Here is a 24,774-nt window from a genome sequence, read left to right on the forward strand (position 1 = left end):
TTTGCTAGAGAAGTTTTAGTTCTAGAGTTCCTTGATTGAGAGTCAAGACTCCTGAAGCATAATCCTGTGCACATTTACTCACACACTATGTACACTGGGTCTTATGCTCAGGTAGAGCATGCATCAGATTACATCCTTAAAACAAGTTTGAAAATGGCCTAGAACTTGTGGTGTTGACATGTCCTTAGAGGAAATGCCTTCCTCCATAGGGTGTCAGGTCTCCACGCTGGTCTCTAGGGCTAGGTCTCCATCCTCATTTTCCCCATGGAACACCATGTACCTGCCTGACCTGAGTTTTGCAGATTCAGCTCAGGAAGAGATCTATGGGGGCGTCAAGATGATGCAGCTGCATACTTGCTTAAGCAATCTGGAACTCAATCACTTTGTAGGCATTGTAATCTTTAAGATGTGGAGTCAGATTAGCTGAGCTAGGGGGAAGGGTTGGAAAATGTCCACCACTGACATCTTTGATGTCAGTCTTCAGGTTGCCTCTGTTGCGAAAACACTAGTTGAGACCAAATTTTCTTGCTCTCTCGCTTCTGGCTTTTGGCCAGATTGGTGCTGCAGCCAAATACATGTAGGTTCCTGGTCAACATACAGACTCTGAAGACTCTGATGTGGTCATCCCAGATTTGCAAACATTTTCTCTGCTCTGTAGTAGGCTTCATTAAACATTTGGTGCTGTCAAGGTAGGAATTCAAGATTCTATTTCTAGTTCAAAAGCTGGTGATTAGTTCTTAATGACTGTATCTTCTTGGCCAGTTTTCTTTTAATGCAGCCTTTGCCAACCTGGTGCCCTCCAAATTTTTTGTACTACAACTCCAATCAGTCTCAGCCAGCATGGATGTACTGGCTGGGGATGATGAGAATTCTTATCTAAAACATCTGGAGTGCACCAGGCTGATGAAACCTATTTTAGTGCCCTAGCTCTGACCAGTTGCTGCTTCCTTGGCTACTGGAACTATTAAGCAAGGCTGCTGATAAATCCAAGCTCCTTTTCAAGTGCTGAGACTACTGGTTTAGGTCTCTAGGACTGTTTCTGTGCCTGGGTCTACATTCCAACCTGCTCCTTCAAACTTTGCCTACCTACCTACCTACCTTCCTGACCTGAGATTTTGCAGCTAGCTGAAAAGCAATTGCCTTTGGGGGCTCCCTAGGACATATGTATTGCCTTTGTAGGGTGACTGATATTTCTTTCAAGGTCAGAATGGTCCATCTACACTTCTCTTCTCAACTTGCATATGTGGAAATAGATAGATATTCAAAATACACCTCCAGTACCCTTTTCCCCACAAGGAAACAAACTCCGAAAAAGTATTTCCCTGGAACATTATACTCCTGGGGGAAATGGGGATTTCAAAAACAATACTATCCATTCAGTCTTTTAAAAAGGTTTCCATTCATCTGTCGCAGGGACAGTGTTCATTGCAAAGGCAGGACTGAAAAGTCTGAAAAGAAACAGGTGCTTCTTTGTGTCCAGAAGATCAAACAATAGTGAAAGGGGAGAGGGGAGCAGATCTATTTAGGGATTCAGACAACTTAAACTTAGCTCTGTTCTTATTGGCTCCTGACAGCAATCCTTAGATCTGAGAAAACTACTTTTAAATGTTATGAGTTTGGAGGTTTTTCTGGTGAGGGTTCCTCTTAAAAGCTAGGGACACTTACCTGATCTGGATTTAGCAGTTCATATTTTCTTATTGTCTTTTCGTATATCACCTTATTTCCATCTCTCAGAAGTGGAGACAGGGGCTCCTGCAAATATAAAACAACCATTACACGTTTGCATAACAGCACTTGTGTGATTCAAATCATCATCAGCAACTAAGAAATAAAAGGGGCTGTCTCTATTTTAGTTCCAGATGGAGATGTTAAGTTGGAGTACAGCAATATTGTGTGGAATATTTCCCCCTCAGGACCATTTCCTGACGCTGGGGTTTGTTTTTTTCTGCGGGAGTGGGGGAATTCATTATTTTAAAGAAATGCATTGTTTCATAAAATTAACTGGTAGCATAATGAACAGATACAACAATACTTAAATTGGGCGATTAGGGGAAAAACAAAAAATCAAAGTTGTAATTAACTTTTTTCTCATGAGACTATCCCTAGGGAGCACATATATTTATGTACGCAACTCTCTAGGCAGGCAAAAAATAATAATGTTTGGAGGAATTTTTAGCAGCTTCAGCTTTCTTAAAAAGCAAAATAACAGAATGTGAGTTGCCATGACTTAAAACCAGGTCCAAGGCCACATTCCCCCATGGGAAGTCTTTTGGGGGCCACCTTCTAGCAGTGGGAGGCACCAGAGGGAAAAGTAGGCAGAACAATGGATATGACTCTTCTCTTTAGGTTACATTTCACCCACACAAGAGCCAGGAAGTTCTATATGTACACAAAGCCTCTTTCTACTCTCCATCCTCTGTTCAGGCAAGCAAGAGGTGGTGAGGAGGGTGGCCTCAGGAGAGTACTGAGGGTGAGATATTGGCTAAAGGCCTGAGGATCTCAATTTAAAACACTCCATCTGGCTGAGAGAGAGAGAAGCGAGATCCACTTCATTGGTTCTGCTACGAGTTTAGTTAGTATTTGACTCCTGCTCTCCCTTAACTGCCACCTAGTAATATCCATTCAATCAGGCTGAAGTGAAGGGAGAGATGGGAAGCTCAGTTCACTTGAGGGCTCAGCTTCATTTGAAACCCCCTCAACTGTCATCTAGCCGCAGCTATTCCATCAGGCTACAGAATAAAAAGTCAAGAAAACAATATTGGGCCTTCCTCTCTCTGAACAGCTTATTTTCAAGCTGGTCATCATAGGAACATGATAACTCTATGCACTGATGCCTGAGTTTCCCTCTTTTGATTTCTCCTCATCTTTCTTTCCTTTCCTGTTGTGACTGAAAATTTGAGGACTGTTTTGTTTGCTATTGATTTCCCTAGGCGCTTTAGTGGCTAAATATCAGTGTAGAAAGCTTTATTTAATAAACATTTTTTAAAAAAATGTTTACAAGTTATTTCAATGAAATAACTTCCAAGTAAAGCCTGGGTTTCTTTGCACTGCTTTTTAAGGCTGCAATCCTAACTGTGTCTATTCAGAAGTAAGTCCCATTGAATTGAATGGGGTTTGCTCCCAGGGAACTGAAGTTGGGACTGTAGCCGTAGATGGCAATACTAGACATACTTTCCTGAGAAGAAGCCCTTCTGGAAACAATGGAATTTGCTTCCGAGTAAACATGCATAGGAATGTTCTGCAAAGTGTGCCTTGTTGATTGCTTTTTAATCAAAATTTTCAGTTCAACCACTTTTGACTATTTGAAAAACATATATAGCACATAAAGGTTAATGTGTCATGGTTGTTTTCTTTTCTTTTTTCATTTTGTTTTACTAATAAATATGACATGCTAAATGAGATCTCAAATTAATTCAGGGCAGTGACAAATTTTCAGATTTCAGATTGTTTTGAGGGAATCCTAAATCCCTCTGCTAGTGAGCCTGAATTCACTGCTACTGGCACAAAAGGAAAAAGCTGAAAGGGAAAGGGAATACAAGTGTTTGAATGAACCTGTCTGAGGGTTTGCAAACAGTAACTCTGCCCTGTAATAAGAGTATTAAATCTTGCAAAAGTATATCAAACCTTGCCAAACCCCAATAACAGCTTGGACCCAGCTTTTGGAAAATAGGCGCTGTGGGTTAAACCACAGAGCCTAGGACATGCCAATCAGAAGGTCAGCAGTTCAAATCCCCATGACGGGGTCAGCTCCCGTTGCTCGGTCCCTGCTCCTGCCAACCTAGCAGTTTGAAAGCACATCAAAGTGCAGGTAGATAAATAGGCACTGCTCTGGCGGGAAGGTAAACGGTGTTTCCGTGCGCTGCTCTGGTTCGCCAGCAGCGGCTTAGTCATGCTGGCCACATGACCCGGAAGCTGTATGCCGGCTCCCTCGGCCAGTAAAGCGAGATGAGCGCCCCAACCCCAGAGTCGGCCACGACTGGACCTAATGGTCAGGGGTCTCTTTACCTTTACCTAACCATTATGAAAGCAACAAAGTTTTCTTACCTGGCCAGGATTCTCCAATATAACCCTCCGGACACTGCCTTGGGAATAAGGAGACAATTTCAAGGACGGAGATTGGACTTCCTGTAGGGAAGAGAGAAGGTAAACATTTAACATGGCTGTGCAGTAAAATAGAACTCCTCCAAGGGGAGTGGAATCCTCAATGCCTTCCTTGAAACCAAGCAAGCAGATTACCCCTTAGCAATTGGTCAGCAGCACTACCCTATGCATATCCATTTAGACCAGTGCTTTCCAAACTTTTCATGTTGGTGACACACTTTTTAGACACGCATCATTTCACGACATAGTAATTCAGTTTTACTAGCAAACTGGAGGTTAAACTAACCCCTTTCCAGCCCCAGGAGGAGCATGGGGAGCATTCACACAATTCACTTACACACTGCAGCCGACACAAACGTGTTGCAACACACAGTTTGGAAAGCTCTGATTTAGACGCTAAACCCCACTAAGTTCAGTGCAGATTTCTCCCAGTGAGATAGTAGGGGTAGGAAACATGGTGCCTTACAGATATTGTTAGACCCCAAGTCCCATCAGCTCCAGCCAACGTGAGAAGTAGGTACTGCATGATTTGTGTAAATGCATGGCAGAATTTGGGCATGTGATGTGTAACTGTTAGTGGGGTGAATGTTGCATTTGTGAGTCAGGATGTGCCTCATCAAAAGAAAGGCAGTGGAAGGAAAGGGCCCTTGATTCGAAAGTTGTTTTCAAAATGTGCTGCTATAATTTTGCTTTGCTTTTCAAGAGGGCATTGTTTTATTACTTTGTTATCATTTAATATTGTACTGCATTGTATACTGTAGTTTCTCAATGTCTTTGTATATACAATTCAAACAAACATACAGTGGTACCTCGGGTTACAAACACTTCGGGTTACAAACTCCGTTAACCCGGAAGTAGTACCTCAGGTTGAGAACATTGCCCCAGGATGAGAATGGAAATCGCACAGCGGTGGCAATGGGAGGCCCCATTAGCGAAAGCACGCCTCAGGCTAAGAACGGTTTTGGGTTAAGAACGGACCTCCGGAACGAAATAAGTTCGTAACCCGAGGTGCCAATACATTGCATTTGTCATTTTGTAAACTGCTTAAGACTGTTTTAAAAATTAAGTGGTATATAAATATATGAAATAAGTAACAAAAGCATATCAATAGCACCATGTTGGGTATTCCTGGTTAGGGATTGAAGGTGCTGTCAATTTCGTTTCTCTGTTTCTCATTGTTCCAATATTAAATTCATTTCTTTATCTTTCTACAGCAATTTGCATTTTAAAAAAAACCTCCTGAAAATTCACCAGCATTTTAGTGCAAATGTCTTGTAATAAACAATTTTATGTGTCACACAGTTTCGAGTAATTTTTGCAAGCATTTTTTGTTGTTGTTGCTAATATAATGCATTGTGTCATGCTATTTCCGCTAATATATTTGTTAAGAACACTTTCCCCTAAAATATCCCTTTTGTAAAAATTGCTTAGTTGGAAGAACTGCATCACAAAACTTGGGTATGTGCAGATTTCTAAGGATGGGTATACTTTGGCTCTCATATTGTTTGGGAATGTGTGGATTTGACACATTCACCCCTACTTCTGGTAGACAGGATCGCTGCTTAAGGGCTGTTGTAAAAAGAGCATTACCCTGCAATACATTTCTTGCCTATGTACAGAATCAGTGTGCAAATTCAGTGATGAAAATAAGTTGACACAACCAGAAAGTAGGAGTTGCATTCCTTATGCAAACTGATAAACCTATTGAGGGCAGCTTTAGGGCCCCTCCAAGCCTTGCTGGATAGCCCAGTTGGTTAGAGAACGGTGCTGATAAGGCCACGGTTGTGGGTATATTCTGCAACACACATGTTGAGATTCCTGGATTTCAGGGGTTGGACTAGATGACCCTTGGAACCCCTTCCAACTCTATGATTCTGTGTTCTTGATACAATAATAGTGCAATAGTGGTGGATTCCCCCCCCCCCGGCCGCCGCCTGGTTTTATTTGTTCTGTGATGCTTCTCCATTGCTTAACGTTGGCTGGATCATGCCCCCAAATTAAATTTGATATTTTTTATGCTGCCATGACTCATTCCAAATTGCAAACTATTGTTTAAAAGCAAGGACCCTGTTTGTTGCATATATATTTTGCAAGAAGGCATGGTCCCTTATTAGATAACAGCCATTTCAAAGTAGGTCAACTGATCTCATGCACAGAATTAGTGCATCTCTCTCTCTCAAGCGCGCGCGCGCACACACACACACACACACACACACACTGTGCGAAGAGCCTGGGGCAACTTTTCAAGCTGCCTCCTATAACAGATGAGTCAGAACAATATTTCGCTGCAGAAAAGGATCTTAACTAAATGCCAATTATTATAAATTAGAAAACCTCAAAGGTAGGAGTGTTGCTGACTTGCCACAGAGGTACAAAGATGTCTCCCTCCCTCCCTCCCTCCCTCCCTCTCTGCCTCCCACTGTTCTTCCAGTTATGATGATAAAAGTTTGCATTAAGTGAAGTAAGCTAAAGTTGGGTGCAGGAACTTTGTTGACAATGCCTCCAAGCTCAATGGTAGCACACAAGCTTGTAGTGCAGAAGGTCGCAGGTTCAGTCCTTGGCTTCTCCCGTTCAAAGGACCGAGTCACAGGAGATGTGAAAGACCTCTGCTCAGGACCATTGCTCTCCAGAGTTTCAAGACAGGGTTCTCTCCCATCCCCACCTGGAGATGCCCAGGATTGAACCGGTAAACTCCTGCCTGCAAAGTAGATACTCCACGACTGAGCTATGCCCCTTCACCTTTTCCCATCTCTCTCTTCACTGCCCAGTATCTTAAACCTAAATTATCAGGGCAGAGGCCTGTCTTTTGCTTTGCACTCTTCCAAGAAACACTATGTTGTTTAAATGATATACAGGTAACTTGCACCTTGTGCAGGCATTACTTTCCAGGGATGACGCCTATATGCAAAAGTGTGTATACTCAAATCACCCCTTTTGAACCACCCCAGTGCTAGCAATTTTAACACAAGGCAGAGAGCTTTGCCTTCTCGGCTCTTGGAGGTTCTTGTGTGAGATCTTGCGGGACCATCTAAGATCTCATGAGAGCCTCCCAGAGCCTGGTAAGCAAACTGCATAAAGTTGAAATTGCACATGTTAAACACACGTAAGTTGCAGGTGATCTGTAGTTGCAACTGCTTTAACTGTTACAAATTACAAGATGTATGTTCCAGTGGTTGCATATTGGGGACAGACAGGTGGCAACAAAGAATGGACCAAACCCTGGCTTTGACCAGCTGCCTTCCACTTCCGCCAATGCTCCTTAAGGGGCTTCAGAAGGGGTGGGGAACCTGTGCCCCCCCCCAGATACTGCTAAATTCCAGCAGCCACCAGCCCCAACCAGGAGGGCCAGTGGTCTGAGAAGATGGGAGTTGCAGCCCAGCCCTCCAGAAGTTGTTTGACTACAACTCCCAACAGCCCCAGTTGGGATGATCAATGGCCAGGGATGAAGGGAGTCTACAGTTTTCCCACCACCAGACTCAAAGTACCAGTCTGGCCACCTCCTCCTTATAACTGACTTCATTTTCTGTGTTTTACTTTTTCGGGTATATTCTGCAACACGGCAGTAGCACAACCATAGTGCATTAGTAATGGGTTTGTACCGGACTGTCCACACATCATTCTGCTTTATTAGTTGTTCTGTGATGGTCCCCCAACATTACTGCATCTAGAGCAGGACCCTTGCACTATGGCACAACAACAGCTCAGGACAAAACAACAACAACCCTCATTTGTGGTGTTAAAAGTTACAGGGAGCAATTCACGGGACATACAATGGTAGGAAACAAAGTATATCCACCCCAAAACTTCTGCAGGTGCAAAGAGTCTTGAAAGCAGGAGGGCTCATAACCGCCTTGATACCATCACGAGCACAAAGCATCATGAGGACACACAAAAAGGGACTTCTGGAGGGGCTAAAAGATTAAAGGAAAGCACGACCCAGTTCTCCAGTCCACTGCTCTAAACTGTCCCACTGGCCAAATTAGGTGTCAATCATCATATTAAATTCAAACTGTGGCCAACTCTCCAAAAGAATCCGGGGAACTGTAGTTTAAGGATGCTGAGGATCATAGCTCTGTTAGGTGCAAACTACAGTTCCCAAATTCTTTAGGGGTAGCCATGTCCTTTAAATATATGGTGTGTACACAGCCTGTACTCAGGTATATAATAATAATAATAAACATTTCATTCATATTCTCAAACAACAGGAAACAGTTATCAGCAGATCCTCATAAACTTGCCCAGACAGTGCCCTGTAGCCTCAGGGGCCTGGGAAATAAAGAAGTCATACTTTTAAGCTTCTCAGCTTAAGCAGAGTAAGCTGCAAAAATTATTGAACCCATCTCGTATCGGCCCACAAGCTCATATTGGTTGCGGGGAATGAAAGAAGATATTAAAGTTGAATCAAAGTCTAATCTTTGGAGATTTATAAGGATGGGTTTCCAAATCCTGTAGAGAATAAGATACTTAAGAAGCCCTGCGGGGTGTTTCTCTGAACTAGGAAGATGCTTGCCAGTTTCCCAAAGTAAGGAAGGCTTCAATTTTGCCAAACCTGATTCCAGTCAGCTAAGAGCTATTTCACAGGAGGGACTGAGTCCCACATATGATTGTACCAGAAAATGTCTAATGGCCATCAGAATTTTGCTAACGGAATTTATGAAAAAGTTAAATCACTTAAGGCCAAACTAGATTAGAAGGGGAGTCTTATCTGTTTACTCAGTATAGATTTCCCTAGCCTTACCACAAAGGCTGGGAACGAGTCTTGACCCACCAGCAAGACCAAGTTGACCCACATGTCAATTTTCTCCCAACCACAGCCACCTGCCCATTAAGGCTGTGCTATAAATCAATATATTGTCTGATATTGAGTTTTAGATCAAATCGTGATAACCGTTTTTTAAAAAATGATCAGTTCTGCAAGATTCCCAGCAGACCCATTCCTGGGTGATTAAAAGAGCAGTTTGCATCTCACCCCCCTGCTAAAATGAAGGGGAATAAATTTATTTTTAGTAGCACCTTGCACCATTCAGATTTGGCCCAGAAGCCCAATCCCCATAAGGATCTGGCCCATGGAACCAAAAGGATGCCCTGCCCCTGCCCTGCCAGTGGTGTAGTGTGCCCAAAATGGTTAGGGGACACAGAATTTCAGCACCCAGTACTGGCTCAGTACAGCTTCCATCACTGGACTCCATTGAAAACGGCTCCTCAAACCAACCAGGAAGTGACCTGTCCAGGCAATCTCTACAACCACTGAAGAAAGCCCCTGCAGTGTGAGGGAATCAAGACTCTCTGAGCAGCTGGGAAAATGGCAATTCCTGCTCAGGCTGCTGCACCACCCCTCAGACTGCAAATGGCAGAATGCAGCCCATCTGTTCTGTTTAACAGGTTTGCCTAACAGGTAGAGATCACAACTGAGCAGGCAGAGGCAGCCTCTCTCACAAAGCTGATTCCATCAGGCTCAGCTGTTCCATCCAAGCACTGCAACGCTCCCAAAGAATGTTAGGGAATTAATAAGCATTGGTTTAACTCTCTAATTACCTCCCGTCATTGAAACAGCCCATGAGGGGGGAGCTTGTGGGCTACCCTCATAAAGACCTCCACCACCATGCCCAGCAGCTAACCCTCCTACAGATTCAGAGCAGAGTCTGAATAGCACGATTTGAAGGAATGGAGGTGCGTTCACGAGGCATGTTGGCGGTGCTAGCCCATGTGGCCCCGTTGCCTTCCATGTGCTTTCCACATGTGGCTGGGGTCATCTCTTTTGTATTAATGGGAGCCTAGGTCTGAGGGGTGGATCAACAACATGGCAGGTTCAAAAAACCAAGGCAGAACCAAGGAGGCAGCATGCACACCCTAGAGCAGGCCCACCCATGTAAAACTAACAATGCTACCCAAACTCAAAAATGGTTCGAAGGTCAAATTTAATAGGTTTCAAAATGAGCAGGTCTGTAACAAGCATGGGTCTCTCTCTCTCTCTCTCTCTCTCTCATGCAACAAAATTATTTCAGGATTTTGGGGAGATGGCAAACATTCAGCTGAGTATATACTGTGGGTTTTGGCAAACAGTGAGACAATTATGTTTTCCAAGGGCAAGTTTGCCCATTCCTATGTAAAACATACAAATCTTCTGGAACTGCATCACTTCAGGACACAAGGTAGGAGCAGGGTTATATTATTAAATCAGTGGTAGACAACCTGGCACCCTCCACATGACATCAGATTACAACTCCCATCAGCCCCAGCCAGCATAGTTGCTGGTCTGGGATGATGAGAACTGTAGCCCATCAAGATCTGGAGGGCTCCATGTTGGTCATCCCAGGGCCAGCCCACTCATGAGGCAAGGTGAGGTGACCACAAAGGCAGCAGAACCCAATGTTCTTTATTCCCCCTTTGTTCCTGATGTAGGTCTTCACACATCCTTTCTTCTCTGGCAGGGAGGGCAGCACCATTTTGTGGTATGCCTCAGGTGCCAAAATGTATTTAGCCAGTCCTGGTTATCCTTGTACTAAATGCTCCCTCACATGGAAAACAAAACAAAACCCTGTCTTTGATAAACTAGTCTTTCCTTTCTCTTCCTAGCATTATAGTTTTCTTGGCTCCAAGCGTCTGAGCACATGATCCCCAACTTGTTTTCAAAACTGACATAATCCAAAGATAGTTGTACACTGACTGCCTTCAAAACGGTAAAGAAAGTAGCAGTCTGACTACGTAGAACGGACACTCCAAACCGATGACCTCCCCTGCTCTTAAGAGAGATTTTTCTGGCACTACTAGTTGGACAACATATCTGAGCTTTGAGACTCACATTCCACTCCTTTCATTTCAATTTTGACCTGGCTGAATAATGTTGCCAACGCATGGAGCAGATCCCTCACCTGCAACCACCTCAAGCCGTTCCTTCCCAATCCTCTCCTCCTGAGTAGACCATGTACACTTTGCGGAAACTCAGGAGCCAGTTAATGCTGATGGCATTCAGTTCCTCCTCAGATGACAGGTAACATTCTGTGAGTTACCTATCAAATGAACCATCTTTTCTGGCAATAGCATATTGCAAACATGCAATATGCCTTCAATTGGGGATTGATAGAAAGTGATGTCCAAACAGGTTGCCATCCTGAGGGATGGCAGTTAAGGCAGGGATGGGAGACAAATTTTCCATCTTTCCAGGGTCACATATCAATTGTGGGCAGGGCCAGAGGCACTATTACTAGTGTGGTCTAAAGAAGACAGACAGACAGGACAGCTTAGTCAGTAAAGCATGAGACTCTTAATCTCAGAGTTGTCAGTTTGAGCCCCATGTTGGGCAAAATATTTCTGCACTGAAAGGGGTTGGGATAGATGAGCCACGTGGCAACTTCCAACTCTATGATTCTGGTTGTTGGGTTGGCATCTTTTCCCCCGCCATCCCCCCCCCCTTTTATATCTCTCTTTCTTGCATTCTTCTGTGTCTCTGCAAACACTTGAGAAAGTTTCCCGGGTTGATTTATCCTTGCCATGCAAACATTATAAGGCCCAGGAGCTCAGACAGAAAAGGTCAGACCAACCAACATTTAAGCCATCAACATTGAACTTCTGTGCAACCTTCAAAGGGCCATATACTTGTGAATGGGCTGGGCTTTGGAGTTCTGGTAGATGAGAAGCACACACTTCACTCATCACACGGAGACTAAGGGCAAAATCCGGTAGAGCGATAAGTGTTAGTTTTGGCTTTGTGCCACAAGCTAGTATCTATATGCAATGTATTAGGGCCGGCCCTACCATTAGATGGAGTGAGATGGTTACTGTTAAGTTGTGGGTAAACATATCAGATGACACAGTGATTCTTCAAACAGCTCTTGTTTATTCACAGGCCCAGAACAGAACAGGGCTGAAGGGTTCAGCCAACCTGCTTATATAGAGCTCAACTACAAAGCAACAGTAACAACTTTCTCTAACTATCCAATCACTGAACATCACTTTCAATTCTTTATTTGCATATGTGGACCTGAGTGAAAATTATGTACATTATCCCCCTGCTGGCCCAGGGCGAGAAATTCAGTACATAACAGTTGCCTCAGGCAGCTCATTTTTGGGGCTCGTGAAAAGGCAGCAAATTGTTAGTTCTTTGAATTGCTGTTGTTTACTCCCCAAGAGGAGGACTTGTGGGTTTTCCATCTCAGCCATGAAAATGATTTGGCTTGCCTTGGGCACCTGGGCACTCAAGGTGTACCTTGAGCTGGGGGGACGGTTGGTGCCATTTGCTTCTCTGCTCTAGACCGCAAAATGTTTTGGGTTGGTCCTGAGGTGTCACAAGTGTAGCTGCAATGAGATTCTATTATTGTTATTAATATAGGAAGCTGCCTTATAATGCATATTAGGAGCAATAATAAGATAAATTAGGAACACAGAAGCTGCCTAATACTGAGTCAGACAATTGGTCCATTGAGCTCAGTACTGTCTACATGGACTGGCAGCAGCTCTCCGGGATTTTAGGCAGCCCTACCTGAAGATGCCAGGGATTGAAGCTAGAGCCTTCTACATGCAAAGCAGCTGCTCTAGCACTGAGCTACAGCCCTCTCCCCAGTAATAATATTGTGTGTACTATCAATAAGGAAAACTTACAAAGTAGGAAAAACACTCATAAATGAAGGCTGTGATTCTATTTTTTTTCCATATTAATTTTTATTAGTTTTCCATTGATTATACATATATACAGTCTAGATTATATAATGAAGGCTGTGATTCTAAGTAAACATATTAGGAAGGAAACCTCAATGAATACATTGGGACTTATTTCTTGATCGTGCTGTAAGTTCCTTATGACAGTAAGGAAACATCTACAAGATATGACTAGGTCTGATATATAAACCATAGTTTGTGCTAAAAGAGTTTTGATATATTGAGTCTATAGCACTGACAAGATTTCTGTTCAAATGCTCTCTTTCAGATAAACAGAAACTAGATTCAGGATGACCTTTACTACTTCTGTAATGAGAGAGCATTCATTTTCAGTTTTTAGAATGTCAAAAAATGTTCAACTCTGGCATTTTAAGCTCCAGTGACAAAGGCCAACCAGAAATATTGATTTTCTATAAATCTCTCTCTGGGTGCAGAGATCAGAATGTGACAAAAGGGTTGGGGGAGCAGAAAGTTTCAAATTCATAGAATTTTTAGACACCTGGGTGACCGGGTGAGGATTTTTCCAGACACAACAGAAGAACATAAACAATGAACTCTCCAAGACAACACTTCATTTTAAGGGTGCAGGAAAACTAAACTTATTTTAGTAGCCATAGAAACACACCTGCTGCATTTTGTTTCAGACTTGTCTCAAAGACTGAGCTGGCGAAACAGGTTTTGTCTGTTTTTAGGAGCTGGCTGAGCACTGACTGGCCGGTACCTGTGATGCCACAAACCCATTCCTTCAGTCTAGAGCAAATAGTATATGTGTGTGTTTTTTAAAAGTTACCAAATGATCTTCAAGAAAAAGGCAGACACCTAATGCATGAAGGGAAGGTTCAACAGTGACGATTATTAAATCAGCATTGAAGTTGGTGTCAGCTTTGTCAATGGCAAAGATGGGGAAGGGTTAAAAGCTCCTTGTTTTCCTGTTTTCTGCTCCTTGTTTTTGTACACAGCATAAATGAAGTAGTTCCAAGTGCCCTAGACTAGTTCCCGGTTAATGAGCCAGAGGCATAAACTGTACCTACCACATTGCCAGGTGCAATGCAGGCAAGCCAGATCCTATTTATCTGAATGGGATTAGTGTACTAAGCAATGCCATTTTCATACGTCCCATACATTAAACATTGTATGCAATGCTTAGAGTAGATCCATTAAAATTCATGAGCATGACCAGGTTCATTAATTTCAATAGTTCTACTCGGAGAAGAACTTTGTTGCAAACAACCCTAAGTTATGAACATCACCAAAGTGTGTATCTCTCTAGGGTCATCAGTGCTGGTGATGAAGGGCCTTCTATTTGATAACTGGGATTAGATACAGTGGTACCTCGCAAGATGAAATTAATTCGTTCTGCGAGTTTTTCCGTCTTGCGAGTTTTTCCGTCTTGCGATTTTTTCGTCTTGCGAAGCACAGATTTTGGAAAAGCTTCAAAAATCACCAAAGTCTTCGAAAACCTCAAAAAAGGCTACCACACCGCGTGCTATGAGTTGCTCCTCGAAGTCAAGTCGCAACTGCACCCCCTGAATGCACGGTTTTAAGAAAAAGGAAACAAACTTGCAAGACAAAGGAAACAAACTTGCAAGACGTTTTCGTCTTGCGAAGCAAGCCCATAGGGAAATTCGTCTTGTGAAGCAACTCAAAAAACGAAAAACTATTTCGTCTTGCAAGTTTTTCGTCTTACGAGGCATTCGTCTTGCGAGGTACCACTGTATTACCATTGCAATGCAGAAACAAAACACAGATTATAATATTAGCTCTGTCTGGGCCTCACAGGATATATAGCATGGGCCTTCTTTTCTTTTCTTTTTAATTGATTTTTAATTTAAAGTAACAAAACATAACCATACAAGGAGATCAGAGCTTATTAGTTGTTTGCCATTTGAGGTTAGGCATTGCTATAGTTCTTTCTTGACCTTCTAAAAGGTTTTATGAGGTAGCCAAGGCCTCTTGCTTACATGAATAAAATTCAGTATTCTTTTTTGCCAATTATTCACATGAGAGACAGGTATGCTTGTTGGCAGTGTTATTTTTCTAGAAAAAGAGGTGCCGGAACTCACCATGAACACCTACCTCTCTTGTTCTCTTAGAATGGCAATGGCGCCCACCTGAGAGGTGCCAGAACTGAGTTCCAGCAAGTTCCAATTTAAAAAAAGGCCCTGCTGCTGGTAAGACTTGGAATAAGTAAAGAAGGTGCAGAAATTGCATCGTTTTTGTGTTAGAAACTATGCCCAACCATGAGACTGTGAGCTTTGACCAATTTCTGAGCTTAGTGAGAAAAGTTCAATTTCTCTAGTTAAGACAGATTATTCGGTACATTCTCTCTCGGGTATTTAAAAGAAGCACTACAGAGTTTCAGGCCAGTTGTTTTGTGCCAATGCAGTTGTTGGTTTGGCAGGTTGTGTATCAATTCAGATTTAGTGAAGCTCTCAGGGAGCCCATATATCTTGCTATATATAGCAAGTTGGTGCATAATAGCAGGTAACAAGGTTTCAGGATCAGAAAGGAATAGTGCAACATCATCTGTGAACATACTGATAATATAGGTTTATCCAAATAATTCAAAAACATTTTGCATTATCTTCTGCTTTCAATGTCAAAGCTAAGGCTTTCATGGTCAGAGCAAAAAGCAGGGGAGGTAGTCAGCAGCCTCGCTTCATGCCCAGATCAATGGGAAATGTTGAAGAGCATTCCCCATTCATTAAAACTTGGACCACTATATATAAAAATTATAAAGTGTATCAACCCAGGATGCACTAATACCAAAGGAATGTAGAATTTCAAAGAAATATTACCAGTCTAAACAATCAAATGCCTTGACTGTATCCAGCATCAGCAGAACAGTAGGTTATGGACTTCAGAAAATTGTACTTCTAATAGGAAGGTTATGGATCTTTAACTTATGAATCTGACTTCATCATGGTGGACATAGTTGGGTAAAATTTCTGAATGCCTACTAGCCAGTGTGCCTGTAAATAATTTAGCATCCATATCAATCAATGAAATAGGTCTTTATGATTCAACTTATTTGAGGTCTTTTTGTGGTATGGGTATAACTGTGGTAACCGAGGTACACCTTCTTATATCTTTAAAGTTCAAGTACATTAAGAGCTATGAATGAAAACAAGCAAGAGCTGCAGCAAAATGTCAGACCCTCCACGTGTTCTTATTTTCCAGGGACAGTCCTGGATTTACTGAAGCTGTCCCAGTTTCTGATTTGATCCCAGAATATCCCACTTTTCCTTACGACATCCCTATTTTCATCGGAAAAATGTTGGAGGGTATGAAATGTTACAGTGCAGACTGCACCTGTTTCAGGGTCCCAGCCAGTCAGACATGCCTTATTCCAGGATAATCCACCTCATTCTATCTCCCTTGTTTTTCATCCCCGCTTAGAGTCAGCGAGCCATCATTCTGCAGTCACTGCAAACAGTAGTATTTTTCACTGAGCCTGCTGCTACTTCCTATTTATTGTGCCTGAACGGTGCCAATTTGACTTCAGACAGATCTACAACCAGAGAATGATTTTTCTGTTAATATATACAGGATGATCCACAAGCTGCATTTACGTCCAGTTGCTCAGTCAGAAGCAAGCGGACTCTCTCCTTCCAGAGTACTGGCCAAAAGGGGCGAAGACAATGGGATATAAATGCCAAATGTAAGGTTCTGAAATATCTACGATAGGTTTTGTTTCATGCCCAGCTTGTACAGAGAGAGATTACAGATGGACAGGTTCAACATACCAAGATGTTAAGAAAGGCTGCAGACTAGCTCAGTAGCACAGTATCTGCCTAGCATGCAAAAAAAAAAAAAAAATCCCAGGTTCAGTCCCCAGCAGCTCTGGGTAGATCTAGGGGGGGAAACACTCTCCACTGCCAATCAGCGCGAACGTTATTGAGCTAAATGGTCCAAGAATCTGACTCAGAATAAGGCAGCTCCCTATATCCCCATGAGATCAGTTTTTAGCACAAATGTCAACTCTACACATGCTTTCTTCTCTCAAGTCTGCTGCACTTTGTCTAATTTTTTAATGACACAAGAATTCAGTGCAATAAGATGATTCAACTGCCAAGAATTACTCAGAGGAGGAATGGGTGGGCAATGTGAAGCAGGAGTGGAAAAGGGTGGCTTGGGCAGCAGCAAGAGAACTGCTGATGAGGTACCGTCCCCTGGACTCTGGGAACAACTGAAGTCACGTCCACACACTGAAAGCAGGTGCTTTATATGTATGGCGCAGACATCACCAAAGTCTGTGGCTTTCCCCAGTCACCAGCTTCCATGATTTCCCTCTCTCCAGATGGAGTGGGCTGCCATCCAAAAGGTCAATTGTGGAAGAAGGAAAAACCCATGCATCTGACAAATCCACCGAATGCAGTTGCAGGGAGTTACCCTGCCTGACATTTAGAGTTGACATGCCTCCTTCCTCGCAACATCGGGACAGCCCAAAAAGCTGATGTGGCACAACACACCTACACAAGTTGTGTTGTTGTTGTTTTTTTAAAAAAATCATGTTTAGCGTACAAAACTTTATTTCCTTTGGAATTAGCAGAAACTAACTTTCCACAGTATACTGAGTACTTGCCCCCTGATTTTAACTAATAGCTACAGCAGAGTTATCTGGTTTGAATGCCAAAAGTCCCAGCTTCAATCACTGGCATCGCCTGGTAGGGCTGGGGAGAGCCCCCCCTCCAATCTAAAGACCCCAATCTAACTTTGGAGAGCCACTGCCAGTCAGTTCACACATTACACTAAGCCAAACCATGGTTTAGCATGAACAAGAGAGTATGCTGGCTCCCAAGACGCTGATCGCTCCTCCTTGGCGGTTCTGCTGCTGAGCTAAGACATGGCTGACTAGGCGTGATGTGAAAACCAGGCCAAGCGAGTAGAGTTGGCAACCTGTAGCTTAGATGGACCAATGGTCTGACTCAATAAAAGGCAGGTTCCTTTGATCCTATGAACAGTAGCAATTCTGAAAAAGCAGATTTGGATAAAATTGTTCAGATCAGTCAAAATCCAATTATCCTCATTGGTGGTTGCATTAAAATGAAACTGTTGCGCAGGCAAAACCTTTAGATGTAGTTAGCAAATCATAAAGCCCTGCAGCTAACCCTGAATGGACTGTCCCTTGAGCAATCTTTAAACATTGTGCTACTGCAAGCAATTGTAAATTTCATCATACAGTACTCTCCCAGTTCTGCCTTCTACATCTAAATGAAAATTGCCCCTATTGTTTTTTAGTATCAGAATATACTATAAACAAAAAAAAGCCACCTTCAAAGATATAAGGATTGTCTTCTTTCTGGTAACTATTTTGGATTCAATGTTAAGGAACTAGTGTATCTTGAAGGTCGATAGCAGCCTTTCCCAACTTGGTGCCCTCCTGATGTTGATGGACTATAATTCCAATCAGCCCTGACCAGCACGGCCAACACCTTGCAGGGAGCAGAATGAGGAAAGCTGGTCTATGTTATGCTCATTCCTTTCATGCCTTTCTTACTGTCCTGCCTTTCCTTCTCAGTGAAAACACTACGTTGCTTTTATCATAGTCCAAAGTCCACTGACCATGGAGATAACACAACACATACAGATTATCCATTTCACAGGAAAATATATTTCAAGTTGTTCCAGAGAAACAAATGGAACTTCCTCTGTACCAAATATTATGTTCCCTAAAGTTATTTCCCAAAGGCGTGTCCAGACACAAATCCAGAAGGGGGTCATAGAACATGTTCAATTCCTTTTTTTGGGGGGAAGGACATAGCTCAGTAGTAAAGCATCAGATTTGCATGCAGAAGATCCCAGGTTCTTTTCCCTCGCATTTCCAGGTACGGCTGGGAGAGACCAATGTTTGCAACCCAAGAGAGTGAGGGATTATGGAAGCTGGAGTACAACAATTGGATTCGATTCCCCATCACCTATGAAGTCCACCAGGTGACAATGGACCACTTGCTGTCTAACAAACCTAACATACCTCACAGGGTTGTTGGGAGAAATCAAATGGGCAAAATGAAGAACCATGCATGCCATCTTGAGCTCCTTGGAGGAAAAGTAGGAAATAAATGTTTCTATACTAATAACAATTCCCACTGTCAACAGCTTACTATATCTTGTTGGTGCATCAACATAGACAGACACTATCTTCCCTACTTCAGCCTGTGATCTGGCTCAGACAGAATTTGCTTTTCCCTAGGCAAACAGCAGGCAGCTGTGTTTACCAAGGCCTGTGGGCTTTTCGCTCCCACTCATGCGTGTGGGAGGCGAATCATTTCCAATACAAATGTGCACACGGACTCAGCTCCTCTTTACCACACACACGCACACACACACACACTACCCCGGAATAAACCTGTGTTTGTGAAAATATATTTTGGGTCAAGTCACCAATGAAAACTAGAAACTGAATTGGTTGTAAGCGGATTGCAGTTTCTCACAGAACTGTAGCGTTGGAAAGGTAGGGTCATATAATCCAAGCCCCTGCAATGCAGGAATCACAGCTCTTGAATACTATTTATTTTGTGACCATTCAGCAGTTATGAATGGATTCCTCCCGATGATTTAGATGGGATAGCTTGGCTGGATACAGTTCAGCGCTGGTAACACCAGGCTTGCAGGTTAGATCCCCATAAGGGACTGCTGCATATTCCAGCATTGCAGGGGGCTGGACTAGATCAGGGGTCAGCAACCTTTTTCAGCTGTGGGCCGGTCAACCATCCCCCAGACCATGTGGGGGGCCGGACTATATTTTGGAAAAAATAATAATGAATGAATTCCTGTGCCCCACAAATAACCCAGAGATGCTTTTTAAATAAACGGACACATTCTACTCATGTAAAAACACACAGTCGGCGGATTGAGAAGGCTATTGGGGCACATCCGGCCCCCGGGCCTTAGGTTCCCTACCCTTGGACTAGATGCCGCAAGGTTTCTTCCAACTCTATGGTTCTATGAATCCTACTGGTACCTCCCTGGGAGTTAAGTCCCATGGAACTCAATGGCCCTTAAATTCGAAGAAGACACAGGTAGGACAATCTCCAACAAGCAAAGCACCACAGACCAAGGCCATAAATGTAGACTTTGACAGGGAGATGAGCCACCAACCCAAGGGGGTGCGGTGACTCAAAGCTTTTCCTTGCCGTTTAACATTTTGCCCCCTAAAGTTAGCAAGTGATTAATCTTGGGGATCAGGGTGAGCCTCATTGGTTAACACAGCTGTGTTCTAATCAGTAACCTCCCCCACCCCCAAAAGGGGTGCCAACTTAAATAAAATATGGGCAGGAGGGGACAGGTAAGGCCTGCCCCTTATGATCAATCACACACCATTTGAATGGCAGTGACCATCAACTGGGGGGGGCAGCCCCCTCAAATGTTTTACGGGGGGTGGCAATGGACCTCGGCTCCCAAGGAGTTGACTCCTATGCCCCCCCCAATAAAAAGACCAATTGATAAAATGATGCTGGACAAGGAAACTGATAAGAGAGGAAAATGAATGCAACTGCCCTTTTGGACGCGTTTGTCCTTACCTCGGAGGGGAGTGCATTTGCTAAGCGTAACGCGTGAAAAATGAGCCACGGAGGAAGCCGGGTTGGGGACCAAAATAGTAAAGTAGGAAACTAAGCCCCCGATAACCCTCCGAGTGACGCCAGCGCCCTTCGACGGGGCGGGAAGGAAAACCATCATTTACCTGTAGCGGGGGGTCGCTGCTCCAGATGACGTGCTGGGAGCCCGGGGTGGTCTCCAAGGGGGAGGGCACACGAGGCAAGCAGTTGGGCGGGTCCAGGAGCTGCACGCGTTTCCCGCCGGGGCTGCTGTAAGTCCGGACGCGTTCGTAGACCACGCTGCCTCCGCTGTGGCAGCCGTCCTGGGAGCAGGGCACCGGGTCTGGGCACTGCAGGGGCATCGGCAGCGGCGCGGGGCGGTTCTGCCGCGCGCGGGGCAGCGTGGCTGGGAGAGGGACCGGGCACGTCTGCTGGGGCAGCGGCCGGGACACCGACGGCGGGCCGCACGGCTCGTAACAGGGCCTGGCGGTCACCACCGGCGGCTGGGCCGGGCACGTCTGCGGGGGCAGCGGCCTGGGAATCGTCGGAGGGCCGCAAGGCTCGAAGCAAGGGCGGGAAGGGGCCGGCGGTGGCGGCACGTAGCAGGGGGCCGGCGCGGGCGGCACGTAGCAAGGGGCCGGCGGGGTGTAGCAGGGCTGCGGCGGCCGCATGCACGGCGGCAGCGTCGTCGCCTGGGTTTGTTGCTGGATGCCGTACATGGCTGGCTTTGGCTGGAGGACCGTCGAGGGAAGCTGGCGGGCTGGCACTGGCCGGGCAGGTGCGCCGGGCGTGGGGTTAGCAGGATGGACCGCCCTCGCCGCTGGGGACACGCCTGCCGCGCCGTCGCGGCTCAGCTCACCTGAGTCCGCTCCGCCCCGGGCACAGAGCCAGACCGCCAGGAGGGAAACTGGCAGGAAGCCAGGATCCCAGGTGCCAAAGCAAGCACCCGCCCGGGCAACGCTCTTGTTGCCTCTGCGCCAGGCGAGAGGGGACTTTGGCCCTATTGGAAGCAGCTGGAAGCACGGCTACGAAATCCGACAGTCGCTTCCACCCCGCCTCTCTCCACCCGTTTCTTCCCTTTGCTTTAATACTGTTTTATTTAGAGTTACCGTGGTTTTTTACAAATCAATAAATTACTTCTTTCGTTCGTTCTCTCTTGGCAAAGAATGCGTTCTTCTTCTTAATAATAATAATAATAATAATAATAACACTTTCATGCCTTTTACGCGCCCACTCACTTGGCAAAAAACAAGTGAACAGCAGGGCGCCACCTTCCTCCTCCAGGCGAAGGTCAACTGTGCGCCTGTCCTGCACTCGCCACTGTCATTTGGGCCGCTCCTCTTCCCCAGTCCAGGTGGGTGGGAGGGTGCCGCTTCATTTGAAAAGCAAAAAACTTCCGGTGCAAACTTATAAGCAATTTTGCGCATTATGTGTAATACTCTTCTTCCCGTATAAGGACAGCTTAAGCTTTGCTGTCCCTTGAGTTCATTTGGGATTAGTTCCAAGCATAGGAGCAAATTCCTAGGGGCCACTCCAAGGGCCGAGGTCCCTTCGCCTCCCACCATAAAATATTTGCAGGGGGCCTCTCCCCCTGCAAAAATTGGTGAGCATTGCCACTCAAATAGTGTCTAAAATTCTATTATTCTAAGCCTTCTGAGTAGTATCTTGTGGCAATGAATTCTACATGGGTTTCCCATGGGCCTCTGCCTGTGTGAACAGACTTCATGGACCATTAACCTGATTCAGCAGACTGAATATTCTTAATTCTTCCAAGTTACTTTGCTATGAGTTACACGTTTTTATTTCTATATTACATTTCTAGCCTATCCTTGGTTCCAAAGGAGCCCAAGGTTGCAAACATCAAAGAGTTAAAACAATGCAATTCAAAATTTAAAAAAACTCTTAAAACATTTTAAAAAACCCAGCTGAAAACAATTCAAAACATTTAGAATATCTAAAGAAATTTACAAACAATCACATGCCCTCACAGTTGCTAATTTGAAGGTTGCCATGGCCAATATCTTTCAGCCATCAACTGTTTGGGTAGACAAGACTGGAGTTTCACTTTTGCTGAAAGTCGAAAGTGATGATCAAGACACTAGCACAGGGAAACATTCCACAGATGGAATTACCACAGAGAAGGCCCTGTCAAGGGGGAGCACCTCCATATAGCACAGGAACATGGAAAATAAAGATCACTGGATTATTTGGGGTCAGCCAAATGCCCAACAAACAGGTCATTTGGTAGAATGCCTACTTTCCAGATCACACTCGGCACTGGTCAGGTTGAATCAGGGGTACTGTGTCCAGAAGATGCTAAATTTTAAGAGGGGCATTGATGAATGGGAGCATGTCCAGAGAAGGCGAAAACAGGGCCTGGAAACCAGTTCCCATGAAGAACAATGGAAAGGCTTGGAATATTTATCCTAGAGAAGGGAAGGTTAAGGGAGGAGACATTCTAGTGGTCCTCAGATATCTGAAGAGAAGACTTGTTCATTGTTCCTCAAGAGGACATATCTAGAACAAATGGGGGGAAATTCAGCTATTCATTCTCCTAATGACTTTTGGAAATGGATCTATAATGAATTAAAAAAAGATGTTTAGATATACCTTTCCCCAAAAAAAAACTGGAAGCATTTTTGCTAGGTTTGATGGGAGAGGCAATTACGAAGATAGATCAAAGACTATTTATGTATGCCACAGCAGCAGCGAGAACTTTAATGGCCCAAAAGTGGAAGTACCTACAATTGCAGAGTGGCAGGCAGAACTGGCCAGACTGACCTGCAGAATTCAAGACCAGGACGATCAAAAATTTCAAAGGGACTGGAGTAAATTTATTGTTTATCTGAATCATAATTGTAAAAATTTGAAGACAGTAGCAGGATTGAAATAAATCCTACAATTCTTTCTCCTGTGTTGGAACTCCTATTTGGGGACTTTCCTGGGTTTTTTCTGGCCCATGTAGATAGGTAGCCTTGGTGAAGACTTGACGTTTTCATCCCCCAAAAAGTTTTTGATTGAGTTTCCACTGAAATGAGGCTGCATTTTAATGTTTTAATGTATTTTAATCTTGTTCTTTTAAGCTGTATTTCAATCAATTGTTTTTATATTTGGTGTTAGCCGCCCTGAGCCTGGTTTTGGCTAGGGAGGGCGGGGTATAAAAGTATAATAAAGTATTATTATTATTATTATTATTATTATTATTATTGACAATAGATGAAAGAACTAAAATGCAAGACAGGATTTGAAAGTGGAAAACCTGCTGAAAGGAGGAAGGGAAGTCGCATGCTCGGTAGAGCAGAAAGTTTTATGTTTGTTATTGTATTGTTGAAAGTATTGTTTAAGGAAGAAAATAATAAAAATATATTTAAAAAAAGAAAAAAGAAAAGAAAACTCCTAATGGCAAGAGCCATTCAGCAGTGGAGCAAACTGTCGTGGGAAATGGTGGGTTCACCTTTGCTGCAAATATTTTAAGCAGAGGCTGGCTGGCCCACCTGTCAGGGATGCTGTGGAGGCATTCTGCACTGCAGATCCAGCACTGAGCCGTGGGTCAAACTAGATTACCTTCAAGGTACCTCCTGACTCTAAAATTCTGTGATTCATACTGATAGTGCCTCTTTCTTGGTAAGTCCACTGGCCCTGATCCTGTTGGCATGGGGACACTGAATTTGCTCTTAGAAGGAGTGATGCAAAACAGAGAGAACCACTTGTACTTGATTTATGCCAGGAAATAAGAGATGCTCAAACTTTGTAAAAAACAAATGAGCAACACCCCCCCCCCCAGTGCAGCATGACTGGCTTACCACATTTTGAAGGCACTGAACTAGTGCCCGTTGACATCTAAAGAGCCGCCCCACCACACCCCCACAAGCATTAAGATCATACCCTAAAATTACATACCTAAACCAATTATTACTATCGTATATTTTCCCCGAATTCTTGCAAGAGACTGACAATGGCTTCTGCCTCATGTCAGCTTTTAAAGACAGCTGTTAAAATGTGCTTGTTGAGGGTAGAATAACACCAGTCTCGCCTCTAGCAAGCTTTTCGTCTCAGTAACATAATAACCATATCTGTACTGTAATTTATCAGCATGCGATGGCTGCACTGTTATTATATCCCCATAGACGATCTTGAAGCAGGCAATGCAAATTAGTTATAGTATTCATTAAAGCCACACGAGAGCAATCCCATAATAAGTGTGTATCCTTTTCATATGCAGTTTACCAGACACTGCTAGAGAAATGCTATTTGGGAAGGTAAGGATGGTGTGAATTAAGTGGCTATAGTGTTACGTTACGCAATACGTCAAGTGTGAGGGACTTTTGTAGTTGCTGAACTACAACTCCCATTATTCCCATTAGCCATGCTTGCTAGAGCTGATGGGAGTTATAGCCTCAGGGGCACCGCAGGGGGCGCCACAACTATGATGTAGAACGGAAGGTGAGAGGCAGGGGAAGGGGGCAAATTTTGGCATCAC

General features: G+C 44.1%; 1 protein-coding gene across 1 annotated transcript in view; it reads right to left on the reverse strand.

Annotated features, from left to right (window-relative positions):
* Positions 1-21,028, reverse strand: part of POF1B (POF1B actin binding protein) — a 42,041-nt gene extending 21,013 nt beyond the window's left edge. Inside the window, exons 1-3 of the mRNA XM_079961171.1 lie at positions 20,441-21,028; positions 4,045-4,125; positions 1,666-1,752 (exon numbers count right to left, since the gene is read on the reverse strand). Coding sequence (XP_079817297.1) covers positions 1,666-1,752; positions 4,045-4,125; positions 20,441-21,013 — 741 coding nt within the window. The 5' untranslated portion in view covers positions 21,014-21,028. The remainder of the gene's footprint in view (positions 1-1,665; positions 1,753-4,044; positions 4,126-20,440) is intronic.
* Between the last annotated feature and the right edge of the window lie 3,746 nt (positions 21,029-24,774).

This window comes from Podarcis cretensis (assembly GCF_951804945.1).
Source record: "Podarcis cretensis genome assembly, chromosome: Z".
NCBI classification, from domain to species: Eukaryota; Metazoa; Chordata; class Lepidosauria; order Squamata; family Lacertidae; genus Podarcis; species Podarcis cretensis.